This window comes from Panthera tigris, chromosome A2 (genome assembly GCF_018350195.1).
Source record: "Panthera tigris isolate Pti1 chromosome A2, P.tigris_Pti1_mat1.1, whole genome shotgun sequence".
Taxonomy (NCBI): domain Eukaryota; kingdom Metazoa; phylum Chordata; class Mammalia; order Carnivora; family Felidae; genus Panthera; species Panthera tigris.
Genome location: NC_056661.1, coordinates 51,164,259 through 51,181,364, shown reverse-complemented (window position 1 = coordinate 51,181,364; position 17,106 = coordinate 51,164,259). Strand labels below are relative to the sequence as shown.

The 17,106-nt window shown below is 53.0% G+C and overlaps 2 protein-coding genes across 4 annotated transcripts; one reads left to right on the top strand and one right to left on the bottom strand.

Moving 5' to 3' along the window:
- The first annotated feature begins 231 nt into the window (after positions 1 to 231).
- PRRT3 (proline rich transmembrane protein 3) lies at positions 232 to 7,759 on the top strand. Its single transcript, XM_042979498.1, has 4 exons — positions 232 to 307; positions 3,137 to 4,220; positions 4,432 to 4,587; positions 5,169 to 7,759. Exons 2-4 carry the CDS (start codon positions 3,194 to 3,196, stop codon positions 6,932 to 6,934), a joined length of 2,949 nt encoding a protein of 982 aa, XP_042835432.1. The 5' UTR covers positions 232 to 307; positions 3,137 to 3,193; the 3' UTR covers positions 6,935 to 7,759.
- A 92-nt stretch (positions 7,760 to 7,851) lies between these two features.
- Positions 7,852 to 17,007, bottom strand: CRELD1 (cysteine rich with EGF like domains 1). 3 transcript variants are annotated; one of them, XM_007075479.3, is made up of 11 exons: positions 16,920 to 17,007; positions 16,198 to 16,391; positions 15,883 to 15,965; positions 12,449 to 12,559; positions 12,030 to 12,121; positions 11,140 to 11,316; positions 10,960 to 11,055; positions 9,950 to 10,033; positions 9,651 to 9,746; positions 9,302 to 9,436; positions 7,852 to 8,492 (listed from the first exon to the last, which is right to left on the bottom strand). In XM_007075479.3, exons 2-11 carry the CDS (start codon positions 16,369 to 16,371, stop codon positions 8,278 to 8,280), a joined length of 1,263 nt encoding a protein of 420 aa, XP_007075541.2. In that variant the 5' UTR covers positions 16,372 to 16,391; positions 16,920 to 17,007; the 3' UTR covers positions 7,852 to 8,277. The 3 variants fall into 3 exon arrangements, with proteins under 3 accessions (XP_007075541.2, XP_015400707.1, XP_015400708.1); XM_015545221.2 differs by lacking the exon at positions 16,920 to 17,007 and having other exon boundaries at positions 16,198 to 16,868; XM_015545222.2 differs by lacking the exons at positions 7,852 to 8,492; positions 16,920 to 17,007 and adding an exon at positions 8,757 to 8,840 and having other exon boundaries at positions 16,198 to 16,870.
- Between the last annotated feature and the right edge of the window lie 99 nt (positions 17,008 to 17,106).

The following is a 17,106-nucleotide window of genomic DNA, read 5'->3' as shown; positions in this document are numbered from 1 at the left end:
AGACAGTGAGCTCCACGAGGTGTGCAAACCAGGATTGGCTGTCCCTTATTCAGGGATGCTGCGGAAGGGAACCTCGGTTCCCCTCTTAGCCCTGAGAATCTCCGAGAGAGGGGAGGTCAGGACGGGGAGCAGAATCCACCCCTAAGGGGAAAGGGTTAAGTGGGGATGGCTTTCCTGTGGGCGGGCTCGGCGATCGGCAGCGCCGGGCTCTGTTAGCCAAGTCTGAGCATCGCGGAGGATGCGGCGCGGGGAGCGGCTGCAGGGACGCGCGCAAGGTGAACGCGGGGGCTGCCGGCTAGGCGCCCAGGTGAGGAGCTGGCCGAGGGAGGGGGCGATGACGGGGCCCAGGCAGGGAGCATGGACTGCAGCCCCCTTTCTGGGCGCGAGCGGCAAGGCCTGCACCAGTGCCCACCCCCACCCGGGACACTGCGGGAAGGCGCGGAGCCAGGGGAGAGGAGCCGAAGGAGGAGAGGTAACCCGAGATGGACCAGGTCCTGGAGGCTGCCCTGCGGCGGCCCTCGCCCTGCCCCCAGGCGGGCCTCTCTCCAGTCCCTAGGGCAGAGAGATACCCCCTACCCTTTACCCCATCCCCCCAAGAATCTGTCCTGTAGCGGGAACCCAGGACTAGGCAGCCTCCCCCGTGCCCATAAATGCCTACATCTCATTTGAATTGCGGGCGGTTGAGCAGATGGCATATGCTTATCACTGAAGGCCTAACTCAACTACCTCCTCTGAAAAGCTTTTGGACCCCCTGTGCAAAATGAGCCATTGCAGGTCTCACAACCCCTAGTGTGGCCATGCGCTGGCTGTGCGACCTTGGGTGATTTGCGAAACCTCTCTGAACCTTGGTTTCATCCTCTATGAAATGGTTATACCCACACCTGCTTGTGTTGAGAGGGTTGGGTGAGATGGAGGACAGGCAGCTAATCTTAGCGCAGGAGCCTTACTGGGTAAGTGCTCAACACAGGAGCACTATTATTAACCAGGACATGTGTCAGTGGCTGTTCAGTCCTTCCTCCTCAGCTACCCCCCCCCCCCCAATCCTGACACTGCAATTGAGGCTTCTCTTTGGGTCCCCAGCACCCAGCTAGGAGCAGAGCAGAGTGAATGCTTGAGAAATTAACAAGACTTTAAGGCAGAGTCTAGTTTGGGGGATCTTTGAACCCCCTGAAATTGTCCACAACTTTGGATGAACCTTGGCATTTTTCTGGAGAGAGCACCTGGAACTTTCATTGGTTTCTCAAGGGGTCTGTGAGCCACCAAAGATGAGGAGCCAGGGAGTCTTCCCAGAGAAGAAAGGAGCAGGGCTTCTGCCCCTAAACACACCCAAGCCTCTCCTCTCTCATAGTTGCTGTTCCCTGGCCCTGCAGTCTCCTGGCCACGTTCCTGCCTCCCTGGCTTAACTAGGGACTCAAGAAGAGGAAACTTCAGGGCGTATCTACCCAGGGCCAGGCATATGCAGGGGGCCTGAGGCAAGAAATAAAGATGCAAAAGCAGCCCTTGAAAAGCCCCAGGCCAGTGGAGGAGACCTGAGATTGCATTATGTGACCTGGATGATAGGAAGGGGTGGAGGTGGTGTCAGGGAAAGAAATGTCTAAACTGAAACAAGCCACTATTATTATCTTACCTGGATTTCTGCACTGGCCTCTCTCCCCCTTTTCAGTACACTTAATTGGACCTTTTTGCTTCCATGCTTAACATCTGCATTGGCTTCCTGTGATACTTAGAATAAAATCCAGGTGCCTTATTGTGGCTTACAAGGGCCCTTGTGATCTAGCCCCACCTTCTTGATCTTATCTCCCTTCGCTCCTTTCTCCTTCCTTTGCTCTCTGCTCCAGCCACACTAGCCTTTTCATTTCCTGAATTCACCTCATTCATTCTGCTTCAAGGCCTTTTGCACTTTCTGTTCCCTTTGCCAAATACTTTTCCCTCATTATCTTCAAATGGCTGGCTCCTTCTCATCAGCATCTAGCTTAGATGTCACCTCTCAGAGGTCTTCCTGTTGTACCCCCTGTGTAAAGTAGCCCCCATCAATCTCTTAACCTGTTTTATTTTCTTCAGCGCTCATCTTATTTAAAATTATTCATTGTCTGCCCCTTACCCTAGAATGCCAGCTCAGTGAGGGCAGGCATCTTGTCAGTCTTTTCACTGCTTTATCCCCAGGGCCTGGCAGATAGTATGTGCTCACATATTTTGTCGAAATACGTCAGGGGGCTGGTGGAAAGAAAGCTTTCTGGACAAAGGGAAAAGTAAAAGGTCTCTAATGCTTATTAAACTCCTATTATGGGCCTGGCCTATATAATGTGTTTTGTTAGGTAAGTCTTGGAAGAGCTCCTTTGAATTAGGTACTTTTCTTATACCCATTTTACTGATGGGAAAACCATGATTTGCAGAGGTGAGGTGACTCACCCAGGAAATAGCGAAGCTGGGATTCAAACCCAGATCTCTCCTCAAAGGCAGGAGCATGTTCCTCTCCCTCTTCACTGCTCTGATATTTGAGCCAGGCCTTCAAGAATAGGGTTTCAGGGGCACCTGGGTGGCTCAGTCAGTTGAGCATCCAACTTTGGTTCAGGTCATGATCTCATGGTTCATGAGTTCAAGCCCCACATCAGGCTCTGTGATGACAGCTCAGCTCTGTGAGCCTTCAGATTCTGTCTGCCTCTCTCTCTCTCTCTCTCTCTCTCTCTCTGCCCCTCCCCCACTCATGCTCTGTCTCCCTCTCTCTCATAAATAAGTAAACATTAAAAAAAAAAAAAAAAAAGAGGATTTCAGCTAGTGAAGAAGAAGGGAGAGGGCAGTCCAAGCTGAGAGAACAGCAGGAGCAAAGGATTGGGGCATTGGACAGCCCAGTGGTTGTTGAAGGGGATAAGCAGCCTGGTGTAGCCTTGGAAGGCTAAGAGAGAAGCTTATATTATTTCCTGAGGGTGATGGGGAGCCACCAAAGGTTTTGAAGTAGGGCAAGTGGCATGACCAGAGATACATTTTTAAAAGGTCACTCTGGGCAGCATGAAGGGGTTGAACAGGAAGGGGTTGGGGAAAGGGGAGCTCTCTTTCTTTCTTTCTTGCCACCACCCGCCTTGGGACAGCTATGGATGCTCCCAATGCTCACATGTCATCCCCCTTCTCCTTTTTTTAGGCTCATCCAGTGAGGACTGGAAGTTGAGTGTTCTAGGCCCACACATCAGAGTGGACCATGGCCCCCAGCCCATGGGGCCGTGTATGTGGCCCCCTACTGCTGATGCTGCTGCTCTCCCTGGGGCCTGGCCCTGCTCTGGGCCGGCGCCTTCCCAAGCCACTTGAGGACTCGGAACCACACCTGATCCTAGGAGATGACCCCCAGGGCCCTATGGGCACAGAGCCCCATGCCCTCGACTTCTTCTGGCAGAAGTCCAGAGATGAGAGCCCCTGGAACTCCAATGTCCCCCAGGTGCCTGCCGAGGAAGCACCTGAGGCGCCCGCAGATTCTCCCCTTGGCCCAGCCCTGCACGGACCTAAAGCAGCCCATAGAGCTCAGAGAGAAGGACTCCCAGTAACTGATGATCTCCAGATGGCTCGAGGGCCAAGTTCTCATGGCTGGACAGGACCTCCTGACTCACAGGAGCCTATGGAGCAAGAAGCACCAGCCCCCCATCCAGTGGGTCTCCCCCATCTCACTTTCATCCCCATAACTCCCAGACTCCAACTCAGGATAGCTACAGTTTCTCCCTCCCCAGGGCCAGAGGAATCTGGAGGCCAAATGGGACAACAACCACCTAAAGATGAGGGTCTGGTGGCTGAAGCCAAGATCAGAGTCTCAGAGATATCCCCCTTAGACCACCAGGGCCCTTCCCAGACTCTTGCCCCCAACTTGGGCACTACCAAGACGCCAGTGCTGGAAGAACAGGGTGGGGGCGAGGAGGACTTCCAGGAGGCAGCTCAAAGCCCCCTCTTCACCCAACAAGATCCAGCAGCCCCTCATGTTGGTTTGGTATCTCCAGCTGAGGTGGCATCCTCTCAGGAGCCTGGGCCCCAGCCAGACCTGGCATTGGCCAAAAGCCTTCCTCCTACTGAGGAGCTACCACTTGAGCTCCCCAAGAAGGCTGGAGGTGGGGAGACCTGGGAAGTCAGTCTTCCAAGTCCCTCACCCAAAGAGGCTGATCTTTCTGATGTGAGGAGCTCACCAAGACCCCAGCCCTCAGGTCCCCCAGCCACAGAGACTCCTGACGGGCAACCTAAGCCAGGTGGGTATCAAAGTAGAGGTTTCCCAGTAGGGCTGGGAGGGGACGGTGTTCCAGCATAGCTGGATGCCCCAGTTTCTATGTGACCTCTGGTCTCTCTGGGTCCCATTTTCCTCATTCTGGCAAATGAGCGTGATTGTGCCTCCCTTTGGGGGGACTAGACTTTGGGGACCACTGCATGGTCAGGCAGTGATAACTGCTTTTGTTATTTCAGAGATAGCAGCAATGAATGGAGCAGACCCCATCTCCCCCCAGCGGGTGAGAGGAGCACTGGAGACCCCAGGTACCCCCAAGTCCCTCATCCCTGGCCCCTTGGACCCTGGCCCAACTACAAATCGAACAGAGAGCCCTGTGGGGGCCCTGCAGCCAGGTGAGGGGATGACTAGGGGTTTGGGGGAGAGTGGGTACTCTGTCTAATAATTAAAAACCGAGGTACATGGCGGGGAGTGAATGGGGACAAATACTTCCTTAAAGGAACTGGCCAGGACTTCCTTCAAAAACTTAAGGATAATAAACTAATACTGGGTACTCTGGGACAAGTCATTTGCCCTTTGGGGTGGAATATTCGTAAATGTAACTTGGATATATTTAGTGCAGTGTCTCCAACTCCCACAAATCACTGGAGGAGTTTTTTAAAAACTCCAATACCCAGGCCCCATCCCAAGGAATTCTGATTCAGTTCGTCTCCAGGTGATTCTAATATGCAGCCAATGTTGAGAACTGCTGGTATATTATTAATAAAAGTGATAGGTCATGTCGTTTAACATTACTGGGTGTTGGGCACTATGCTAAACATTTAATCTTCCCCACAATCCAATGAGGTAGGTACTATTATCATCCCCATTTCACAGATGTGCTTAGAAAAGTGAAATAACTTGCCCACCACACTAGAGAATGTGGGAAATCAAAAACACTTTTCAAAGGGTTATTCTGATATTGTTATTATTGCAGATGAAGCCGAGGAGTGGCCGGGGCGCCCCCAAAGCCATCCCCCAGCACCCCCAGTCCAGGCCCCCTCGACGTCACGCCGGGGCCTCATTCGGGTCACTACGCAGCGCGCCCTGGGCCAGCCACCCCCTCCGGAGCCCTCAGCCAGCTCCATGGCATCAGCCCCAGCCACCAGCCCCCCGGCCAATGCCACCGCCCCTCCCCTGCGCTGGGGTCCCCTGCGGCGGGTGCTGAGCTTTTCCTGGGAGCTGCACGTCTATGGGGTGGGGGTGCTCTTCCTGTTGCCCGCGTTGTTGGCACTGGCCTCACTGGCAGCTGCCCCTGCGGGGCCCCGGCTGGCTCTGGTGGCAGCGGTGCTGGTGCTCATAGCGTCGGGGCTTCGATCTGCCTACATGCTCGCGGACCCATACGGCTCTCAGGCACGGCTGGGCTTACGCACTGGCCTGGTGCTCTACAACCTGCCCTTCCCCTTGCTGCTCACTGCGCTGGCGGCCCTGACCCTACTCGGGCTGGGCGCAGGGCTGCCACAGCAGCTGCAAAACCCGCTCCTGCTGGGAGCGTTGGCGTTGGCGCACGGCGTGGGGTTGCTGACTACTGACCTGTTGTCAGTGAGGCCTGCGTTCAACCTCCTGGCTCAGGGCTTGTCTTGTGCCTGGGGTGCGGCCGTGGCTCTGGGCACACTCTGTCTGTGCCGTCGCCGCCTGCTGGACGGGCCGCGGGGCTGGGATGCCAGCCCGGGCCCGCGGCTGCTGGCCGTGGCCGGCGCGCTGGGGCTGCTGGCCAGTGGCTTGCAACTGGCAGCGGCGCTCTGGCTATACCCGGGCCCAGGTCGGGTGGGTCGCTTTTCGTGGGCCTGGTGGGGCGTCCACTTCTGGCTGCGCCTGCTGGAGCTGACATGGGCCCTCACCCTTGCGCTGGCCGCTGTAGCCGCCGCGCGGCCCAGGCCGCCCACAGAGCACGCTTGCTGGGCTAAGTTGCTGCGCCTGGCGTGCCCCACGCCCTCGGGCAAGAGCGAGGTGCCTGAGCGACCAAACAACTGCTATGCGGGGCCTAGTGGCGTGGGTGCAGGCAGCTTGGACATAAGCAAGAGCCTCATCCGCAACCCAGCAGAGGGTGGGCCGCCTGCCACGCCCAGTTCAGGCGCCTGGGGGTCGGCTGCGTCGTTGGGCCGTGGTCCCCAGGGTGGCCCTGGACTGTCCCGCAGCAGCGTGGGGCCGGCGCCGTCGATGAGCGAGCTGGACCTGCGGCCGCCATCACCCATCAACTTGAGCCGCAGCATCGACGCCGCGCTCTTCCGAGAGCACTTGGTGCGAGACAGCGTTTTCCGGCGCTGTGGCCTGCGCGGTCTGTCCTCCCCGCCGCCCGGGGGCGCGCTGCGGCCGCGCCGGGGCAGCCACCCCGACCCCGAGCTCGAGGGCGCAGGCTCTTCGCTCCTGAGGGGCCGCTGCCGGTCTCTCAGCGACGTGCGCGTGCGCGGCCCGGTCCCACCACATGTCGCGGATGAACCTGACGGGGCGGTTTCTGGCAGCTCCATGGACAGCTTCTCCCGGGGCTCGCTCAAGATCAGCTGGAACCCGTGGCGTCACGGGCTGTCGTCGGTGGACAGTCTGCCCCTCGATGAGCTGCCCAGCACGGTGCAGCTACTGCCTGCCCCAGCCCCTGCTCCTGCCCCTACCCCCTCCCGGTCCGGGGAACCTCAGAGTGAGGTCCAGCCTCGCTGCAAGGCCGGGGACTCCCGCAGCGCCTCCAGTGACACCATCGAGCTCTGAGGGGTCCAGGGATGCAGGACCGGGGCCCTACCCTCGATGGCCGTATGGCTTGGCCGACTGGGACAACTGAACATTTGAAAAACTGGCATTCCCGGGTTTCCATCTAACTACAGCCCCTGGCAACATTGGGGCATGAACCTAACTGCCCCCATTTTTTGTTTTTTAAATATCTATTTTTTTCAGTGGGTATTTTGCACAGAGGCTGTGACTTATGCGGAATACAGGGTGGACATGCATGGATTTGGGTGTGGGATATGGGGTCCAGGTACCCCCAAACACCCCTCCAGACTCCGTAGTGTGGAGATGAGGTTTGCTTGCCCAGACTGACTGTCCTCTTTGTGCCAAAGAAATAAACCCTTAGGACTTGGCTCATACCTCCCTCTGGCCATGCCAGGATCCCGTTCAGAGAAGAGGTAGCAGTCCCCACCCCTGACCCCCAGCAATCCCAAATCCCCTATATGTTGGGGAGGGGAGGACCCAGAAAGGAAAGGTACCCCACTGTGGGAAACCTTAAGAATAACGGCTACAGAACATCTATCTGTTGTACACTGTTTTCAGCTCTTTGTATTTATCCTCTTCCTTAATTCTATTAAGCCTGAGTGGAAAGCATTATCATGCCCATTTTATAGATGGGAAGAGTGAAGATCAGAGACAAAAGCAATTTGTCCAGGGTCCTTTGGCAAATGATAGCTGGCAATGAACCCAGGAACCTCCACTCCAAAGCCTGGTTCCTCCATCCCCTTCTCCTAACACTACTTCAGGGCCAAGCCCCTCTGTCCTCCTTATACTGCTTCTCCATCATGGTAGCCCTCAATTTCCCAGGGTTTTAGAAAATTTCCCCAAGGGTGGGGTGGGGGGGGGCTCGCAGTAGCTCAGGCCAACCCATAGGGAGTAGGAGGCAGGTAGTGAGGCTGAAGTTTCTCCATTTTCCAAGACCTTTATTTCCTGAGATGAATAAATAATCAGCGGCTGAGGGGCAGGGGTACAGAACAGGAGCTGGCAGCATGCAGCTGGCAGGAGGAGGCTGTGATGGGCCCACCCCTGGAGGGAATCCCCCCTCATCCTGGACAGGGGCCAAAGCCCACTAGCAGCCACCACAAGGAGATACTTTTTTAAAAATTCACACACATTGTGAAGCCTACCCAGTTCCCCCAGGCCAAGATCTCATGGCATCCATATTTAGGGCTACTTTTTCACCCCAAGGGTCTCACCTGCCTAGGTGTGAGGTGTGGTATTTACCCCGCTCAAAAATAAAGCAAGCTGCCTCAAGTGTCCAGGCAGGAAAGAGGCCTGACTTCTGGGGGCAGCCTGGATAGGAGGAGATCCTGCAAATGTGGCAAGGATTATCTGCCCTTGATGAAGCCCTCCAGCACACGGTCGCTGCGCTCTGACAACCAGTAGCCAGTCATGGCCGCCACAGCCCCAATGAAGATGGCGGTAAACACCAAGTCACCCTTGGCAGCTAGTGTGGCCAGTGCACAGATGATGACACCGAAGAACATCTGCTGCAGCACCACCAGCTCATCCTCTGTCATCTCCGAGAAGAAGCCTGCTGACTCTGTGAGGAACAAGAGAAGCACCTGTCACTCCCCCGCTGTTCCTGGAGCTTCCCACATACCTCATCATTGCTGCCACATGGTTGCCCAGCAAGCCGGCACATGATGTCATTTACTGCTGAGAACAACTCCAACAGGCAGTTATTGTCCCTGTCTCAATAAATGGGAAACTGAGGTTCAGAGTGGTGAAGAGGTTTGCCCAAGATCATGTGGTGGGCAAGTCTGGAGACAGCCTGTGTACCAGCCTGGCTCCAGAGCCAGACTGCATGGATTTGACTCGCAGCTCTGCAACCTGCTTGTCATGTGGTCCTGGGCAAGTTATTTCATCTGTCGGCATCCTAGTTTCCACCCTGTAAAGTGAGGATGAGAATAATACGAACAGCACTGGACCTATTGTAGAAGCGAAATAACTTAATACATGCAACAGGCTTGGAACAGTGTCAACACATGGTAAGAGCTGTGAAGTAGTCACCATCGTCATCATTGTGGTTGTCCTTCATCTCAGAACAACAGCCTGCAACAGCTGTCAGCAGCCCAGGGTAAGGACTGGCCCCAATGGGACAGATAAGAAGGGAGATAGGGGGGATTTGACACCAAGTGCCATATTCTTTCTGCCTTGGGAGGTGTGAGGCCGCTAAAAGTCAGCCTGGGGATCAGATGTAGGGTTTGGGTCTCACTGCAGCCTTATGGGGGATGGGTGGCAGTGGGGATGGGGCAGGGCCTATGGCTGCCTGGAGAAGGGGCTTGCCTGCCCTCCCCCTGGATGAGGACCTCCCTTCCTCAGGTTTCTGGGGGCCACTACAGGGCTCACCTGGGATCTGCTCCTTCACACAGACGCCCTCCATCTGTTTGTAGCCCTCGGCACAGACACAGCGATAACTGCCCTCGGTGTTCTCGCACTGCTCGTTCTCTCCTGGACACACCTCTGTCTCACATTCGTCCACATCTTGAGGGAGGGTGAGGCGGGGTCAGACCCCCACTGCCAGGGTCCCACATATGGCAGCCCTGACTCCATCTCATTCATATCCGGACACCCCTTTGCCCTTGCCCAAACAACATTCCACCCTTCCTTCCCCTGCCCTGTCCACATTCCAGCTCTTCTCAATTTGTGGTGGGCAAGGCACTTCACGGTGTCTGTGCCCCACTGGCAGGAGACTCACCGAGACACTTGGAGCCCACCTGCTGGTAGCCAGGGCTGCATTTCTTACAGCGGCCTGGCCCTGCCCCCATGCAGCCCAGGCAGGCCTTGGCACAGTCTGGAGAAGGGATAGGAGAGAAGAGGGTGAGAGCTGCCCTTAGGCCCGAGGCGGATTGTGGAAGGGGGGAAGCCTTGCTCCAGAAGAGGTCTGGGGGGGGGGGTGGTTTTCTGGTGCCTGAGAAGGCAGAAACTTGGGGGAAAGGGCATGGAGCAGCCCCTTCTACCCTTCCCACACTCCTTCCTTACAGGATCAGCACTTACCTCGGCACTCATAGGAGCCCTCTGTGTTCACACAGAACTGGTTGGATCCACAGCTGGCTCGTTCCGTGCCACACTCATCGATGTCTGCAGGGAAGCAGGCAGGATACGGATTTCAATCCCTATCACACTAACGGGGAAGCTGAGGCCAAGGTTGTTGGGGAAGGGACCTGCTCAGACTCAAATAGCTTGGCAGAGACTGCCGGCTGTGTGCCAACACGAAGGCAGAGGTGCAGTAGGACTTCGGGCCGCCCAACTAAAGATGACATTTTCCAATCTGCCTTGCAGCTAAGTGTGGCCTAATGATTGAGTTCTGGCCAAGAGGATGTAAACAGAAATGATGTGCTCCACTTTTAGCTTGGCCTTAAAACAACAGAAGTGGACTCTTCCATGCATTTTCTTCCCTTTCTCACTTCCTGAGTGTTGGTCATGGAACATGGAGGTACCTCAAGCAACAAAAACATCCCAAGGGGATGACCACACTGTAAGACAGAAAGTATCTGGGTCCTTGAATGCTTGTAACAGGTGGAACTTCCTTGCCAGCCTGGACCACTTGTTTTAAGACTGTGGTATAAGATAAAAATAAACCTCTATATTCTTTAAGTCATAGTCTTTGGTGACCTTTCTGTTGTAGCAGCTTAGCCTTTACCCTCGTTTATATAAATAGCTACACAGAGACCAAAACCAAGTCTTGAACCCAGGCTTCCTGACCCCAGGTTAAGTATCTTCATTTCCCTGGCTAACTCTTCCTCAATTTTCAAGACTTGGCCTAAGGGATACCTCCTGCAAGAAGCCTTTCCTGATTCCCCACCTCTACAGAGCTGGATCAGGGGCATCTCCAACTGTACAAAGATCGGTCTGTACTCTAGGTTACTTTTCTGCCTTCCCGAACAGGTTGAGATCACCATGAAGTTGGGAACTGTGGTGGTCTAGCCCAGAGATGTGTGTGCTGATGGGGACCAAGTCCAGGCTGCTGCTTTCCTCCCCAGACCTAGGGCTAGGGCCTCACTCACCTACACACTTGAGGTGATGCAGGGCCCAGCCCTTCTTGCACTGTAAACAGTTGGACTCCTCAGGTCCCGAGCAGCGGGCACAGGGGCCAAAACAAGCTGGGTGAGAAGCGGGAAGTGTGAGGGTAGGCAGGCAGGCAACCCATCTGCCCTTGCCCAGCCCTGCGCCTCTTGGCTACCTACCCGAACATACCAGATGGCTGGCGTTGCGCTCTGCCTCAAAGTAGCCGAGGCCACATTGGCCACAAGCCTCGCCCCCATAGCCGGCCTGGCAGTCACAGTGCCCGCTGCCCCCTCGAGTCCCTTCCCCTTCACACCGCCCGTGGCCACCGCAGGGCTTTTCTGCGCCCCCAGGACAGGCTGTGGGCAGATACCAAACCAGGTGAGATCATAAACACAATCGTGAATACAGAGAATATTTCCCCATACCATTAAATATTTTTGGAGAGCAAACTCAATTTTAATGGCAACATAATATTTCATCATAAACTATATGAAATTTACTTAACCAATACCCCACTGTGGAACAGGTTATTTATAAATCTTTCCTCTTATAAAGACTGAATTATCATCTTAGTCACTCTCCCTTTGTTGTTGTTGTTGTTTTTTGTTTTATCTATTTTTTATTCTTTGTGTCACTTAGTCTTTTATCTGAATCTTCCAGAGTTTTCTAAAAGGGGCTGGTAGTAGGTTTAGCTCCTCCCTCAGGACTGTATGATGACAATGGGGGCTTCAAAGCAGCACCCGCCTGTCCCTAGGAAGATCGCCTTAGTCCAGGGGATGCGGCCTGGTCTGATCCATGCATGGGAAATGGGGGGTGGGTGGGGCCATTTCTCACATACATGAAAAAAACCATAGTCCCATCTGACTCAGTCTAGCCCACTTATCTTTTTTCAGAGCCATTCCCCACTGATTTGCTCATCTCAACAGCTCTCAAAGGCAGATGAGAACGAAGGTCCAGAGAAGTTATGAGGGCAACCTGAGCTCACACAGCCAGCTATGTGGTAGAGCCAGGACTGGATCCCTGACCTTGTCAGTCCCCTCATCCCCCAAGAGGAGCTTGAAAAACTCACGGAGGCAGGAGGGCCCGAAGGTGCCAGAGGGGCAGCAGAGCTTCAGGGAATCTGAGCAGAGCCACTGAAAGAGGTCTGGGGCTTCCTGCTGCCTGAGGGGGTTAGCAGGTGGGGATGATAGTGAGGGGGGCTGAGACAGTGTCAGAGGTGCTATCCACCCCCCACCCTCCCAAAGAACCTGTGATACAACCCTTCTTGGATATAAGACCCATAACACTACCCAACCAACACCCTCTCCCCATTTGGCAGAGGGGTAAATTGAAGCTCAGACTGAGAACTTGGGTACCCCCCAAGTCCTTAGCAGACCTAGGTTTGGAAAAAGGAGTCAAACCAGGACACAGGCCCCAGCATGCACCCCCCTCTTTTACCACCAGGTCCTGCCTATGGCCCCCTCCCTGGGAAGCCCCCCAGTAACTCACTTGTGAAACCACCAGCTCTCCACCAGCTCCTCACTCAGCTCTAGCAGGCGGTGGCACTCAAAGTCCGATTTGCTGCACACACTCTCGAGCACCTCTACCAGGCGGGTCTCACTGAACGGACAGGGCAGGGATCGTATGAATATGTTCTACCCCATCCACCACCCTCCTTAAGGTCTCCTCTCCCCCCACCCTCATGCCATGACAATGTCAAAGGAAAGGCCGTAGGGCATAATGGAAGGGGTACTGATTAGCGAGTCAGACAGACCTGGGTTTGAATTTAGTTGAGTGACCTTGGGCAAGTCACTTAACCTCTCCTGAACCTCTCTTTTCTCATCTGAAAAATGGAAACAATACCTGCCCTGCATGTTTGTTGTAAGATATCTCAGTTCCTGCATTTTCACAATGGAAGATAATACCCTTGCTGCGTATATGTGATTAAAAATACATCATGTAACAAGTGTTGGCAGGATGTGGAGAAATTGGAACCCTCCTACATTGAAGGTGAATGGTGAAGGTGAATGGAATGAAAGATGGTGTAGCCACTGTGGAAAACAGTTTGGCACTTCCTCAATAAGTTTAACATGCAATTACCATATGAATCAGTAATTCCACTCTTGGTTATATACCCAAAAGAATGTTTGTTCAAACAAACACTTATACACAAATGTTTGTAGCAATACTATACACAGCAGCCAAAAGGTAGAAACAACTTGGGGCGCCTGGGTGGCTCAGTCAGTTAAGCGTCTGACTTCAGCTCAGATCATGATCTCACGGTTCATGGGTTCAAGCCCTGTGTCAGATTCTGTGCTGACAGCTCAGAGCCTGGAGCCTACTTTGGATTCTGTGTCTCCCTCTCTCTTGCTCGTCCCCAGCTCGTGCTCTGTCTCTGTCTCTCTCTCAAAAATAAACATTAAAAAAAAAAAAAAGGTAGAAACAACCCAAATATTCATTAACTGAAGAATGGATAAACAAAATGTAGTATCCATACAATGAAATTTTATTAAGCTTTAAAAAGGGGTGCTTGGATGGCTCAATTGGTTAAGTGTCTGAGTCTTGATTTCGGCTCAGGTCATGATCTCATGGTTCATAAGTTTGAGCCCCACACTGGGTTCTGCACTAACATTGTGGAGTCTGCTTGTGATTCTCTCTCTCTGCCCCTCCCCAGCTTGCTCTCTCTCTCTCTCTCTCTCTCTCTCTCTCAAAAATAAGTAAATAACTTTAAAACATCATAAGTGAAAGAAGCCAGACATAAATGGGTTCCAATGGAATCAGCAATCCAATGGACACAGACAGCAGAGTAATGGTTGCCAGGGGCTGGGGGAAGGGGAGAACAGGGAGTGATTGCTTAATAGGTACAGAGTTCCTTTCTGGAGTGATAAAAGTGGCCTGGAACTAGAGAGTGGTAAAGACTGCAAAACACTATACATGTACAAAATGTCTCTAGTGGTAAATTTTATGTTATATATACTTTACTGTAATAAAAAAAAATTTTTAAATATGTATACACACACACACATATATTATGTATATATATATTATGTATTTAAAGGGTCTGGCATGTGCCTGGCATATAGGAAGAGACGACTTAAAAAACAAAACACAAACAAAAAACAGGAGCCACTATACAGCCAAAAGTGCTCTTCAGGTTATCTTGCCCAATCTCATTCCTAAATGAGGAAACTGAGGCCCCTGAAGGGAAAGGAAAATGACCAATGTTACATGATAACAAAACCTTTTGTTTCTAGTGGGCATCACTGTTTAATCCTTACCACAATCCTATGAGATAGTCAAAGCAAGTATTAACATCCCCATTTTACAGATGAGGAAACTGAGGCTCACAGAGGTTAAGTGACCTTCCCTAGGATACATAGGGTCACAACTGACATCCAAGTCTGTCTAACTCCAAGTCTTTGCTGATTTCTTCTCTTCAACTTGACTTTTTTTTTGTTTATGTATTTATTTTGAGAGAGGGAGCACAAGTGCACATGAGTGGAGGAGGAGCAGAGAGAGAGAGGAGAGAGAATCCCAAGCAGGCTCTGAGCTGGTAGCACAGAGCCTGACACGGGGCTTGATCTCACCATGAGATCATGACCTGAGCTGAAACCAAGAGTTGGATGTTCAACTGACTAAGCCACCCAGGTGCCCCTCAACTTGGCTTTGAAAAGTGGGAAGGCCTAGGACTCAGGCCTTTCATTCATTATAGTCTCATCTCATTCCATGGTTTTATAATACTGACTATATGCTGATGACTCCCAAATTCATATTTCTAACTCCTACATTTCCCCTGATTTCCCCACAGCTAAATCTAACTCTACTTGGCTGTTTAACAGACCTCCCAGCCCAATATGTTCAAAGAGAACACCTGATTCCACCCTTCCTCTAAATCTGGTCCTGCCTCAGTTTTACCTATACCGTAGAACATCCGCACTATTCACCCAGTTGCTCAGTCCCAAAACCTAAGGACTTTTTATTCTACTTTTTCTCTCATACCCCATAATGATTCCATCATCAAACCCTATCAGTCCATCTGCAAAATATACCCAGGATCTGACCCGTTCTCACCATGTCCACCACTAGATTCCACACTAGCTCATGCTGCTGTCACACTTAAGACCAGCCTCCCAAATGTTCTCCCTGCTTTCTCCACTCTGGTCCCTACAGTCTTTTTGCTACATCGCAGTGAGTGATCTTTTAAACGTATAAATAAGACCACATCACTTCCCTGCTCCAAACCTTCCAATGGCTTACCATTACACTCAGAATAAAATCTAACTCCGTTCTGTAACCTTCAAGCCCCTCTGGCTTCATGTTGTACCATTCTCTCTTCTGCTCATTCCCTCCCAGCCTCTTCTCAAATACATCAAGCTCAGTCCCACTCTGTCTAAATCCCTTCCCCGACTGTCACATAGCTTGCTTCTTTACTTCAGGTTTCTGTTTAAAAATTTTTTTAACGTTTATTTATTTTTTTGAGACAGGGAGAGACAGCATGAACAGGGTAGGGTCAGAGAGAGAGGGAGGCACAGAATCTGAAACAGGCTCCAGGCTCTGAGCTGTCAGCACAGACCCTGACGCAGGGCTCGAACTCACAGACTGCGAGATCATGACCTGAGCAGAAGTCGGATGCTTAACCATCTGAGCCACCCAAGCGCCCCCTTCAGGTTTCTGTTTAAATGTCACACCTTGAACATCACACCTCCCACCATTCTGTAGTCTATTCTTTCCCTGATATGACATTATCTATTTACTTATTCACTGTCTCCTCTACTAGAATGTAACCTCCTTAACAATGGGTTTTTGCATGCCTTATCTACTGCTGTACTATAGATGTTCAGTGATATTTGTTGAATAAGGACTCCCCAAGAGTCTCCAGGCCCCCACCAGTAGAGCAGAGATTGGGAGGTGAGGTGTACGAACCCACCTCTCCAGCCCCTTACCTGTCTTTGTATTTGGACAACTTCTCTTCCTCCCAGGCAGTATTTCCACCTCCGAAGTTGTCCCGGATTGTTCTCTCCAGGCCCTGGAAATGGAGAACATTAGTAATGGCTAAGTACAGTGCCTGACACATTCTAGCACTTTGGTATTTCACTCACCAGGGAACTGAGGCAGAGAGGCAAACTGCCCAAGGCTATATACAACTAGTAAGCAACCAAGCTAGTACCTGACTCATGCAGTCTTGCATCCCAGAACTCCTCTCGACCCCTGTGCTATAATGGCTAGGCCGCCCCCCACGAGGCTGCTCATGCACCCACCTTGTTGAAGCTGTCGACCAGTCCACGGCAGGTATGACATGGATGGAGCTCAGTTGGGGGAGAGGACTGGGGAGACGGAGAGGGCTGGAGCCAGATGGGGCCTGGGAGGCTAAGGAAGAGACTTAGGCCCCAGAGCAGAGGTGGGACCAGGCCTCTGGGGGGCAGTGAGGCCATGTCTTACCCAGGCTGGGAACCTGTAGATAGAGGGAATGGGGATGACTCACTGGAGGAGCCAGGTGAGAAAGAAAAGGGTTGGCTCTGAGGTGCCGCGGGTCTGGGAGCCCAGATGTGTGTTATTGTAAGAAAAAGAGGCTAGACTCGGGGGTTCGGCTGGGGGAGGGGAGGTGGTGAGGAAGGAGCCTATTCTGCAATTCCAAGATGGTAATAAGTTATCCTTGTCACGGTGGGAGAGGTGGCCTGAATCCTTGGCAAAGGAGAAGTCAACTCATTGTTTTCAGGCCTGAATATGGGTTCTTAGGCCAGGATCAGCAGAATTAGGGAGAATGGGTCAGAGTCCAAGTAATAGGAGAGTAGAGGCCGGATGGGCGGTCTTGGGGGGAGGAGTCCGGAACGGAACCCGGGTCTTGTGGGGAGGAGCCCGGATCCGGATATGAAGAAAGGGGGTCAGGTTAGCGGCCCGCAGGCTGCAAAGACGCGGCCCACTAGTCGACAGGGGACGATCCAGATCCGCATAGGCTGCGGGGCAGGAAGAGATGACCCACCCAGCCCGCGGGCGCCGACGGCTGAGTCTCCCCAACGCCACCGCAGCCGCTGGCTGCGTAAGACGTGCAGCATCAGCCAGCTCCGCAGTCTGGGGGGCGGGGCCTACCCACAGCCAATGGTGGTGGCCCATGTGCCATTGCGTCATCCCACGTCAGCCAACCGGAGGCGGTGCCGGGCTGCACCTGT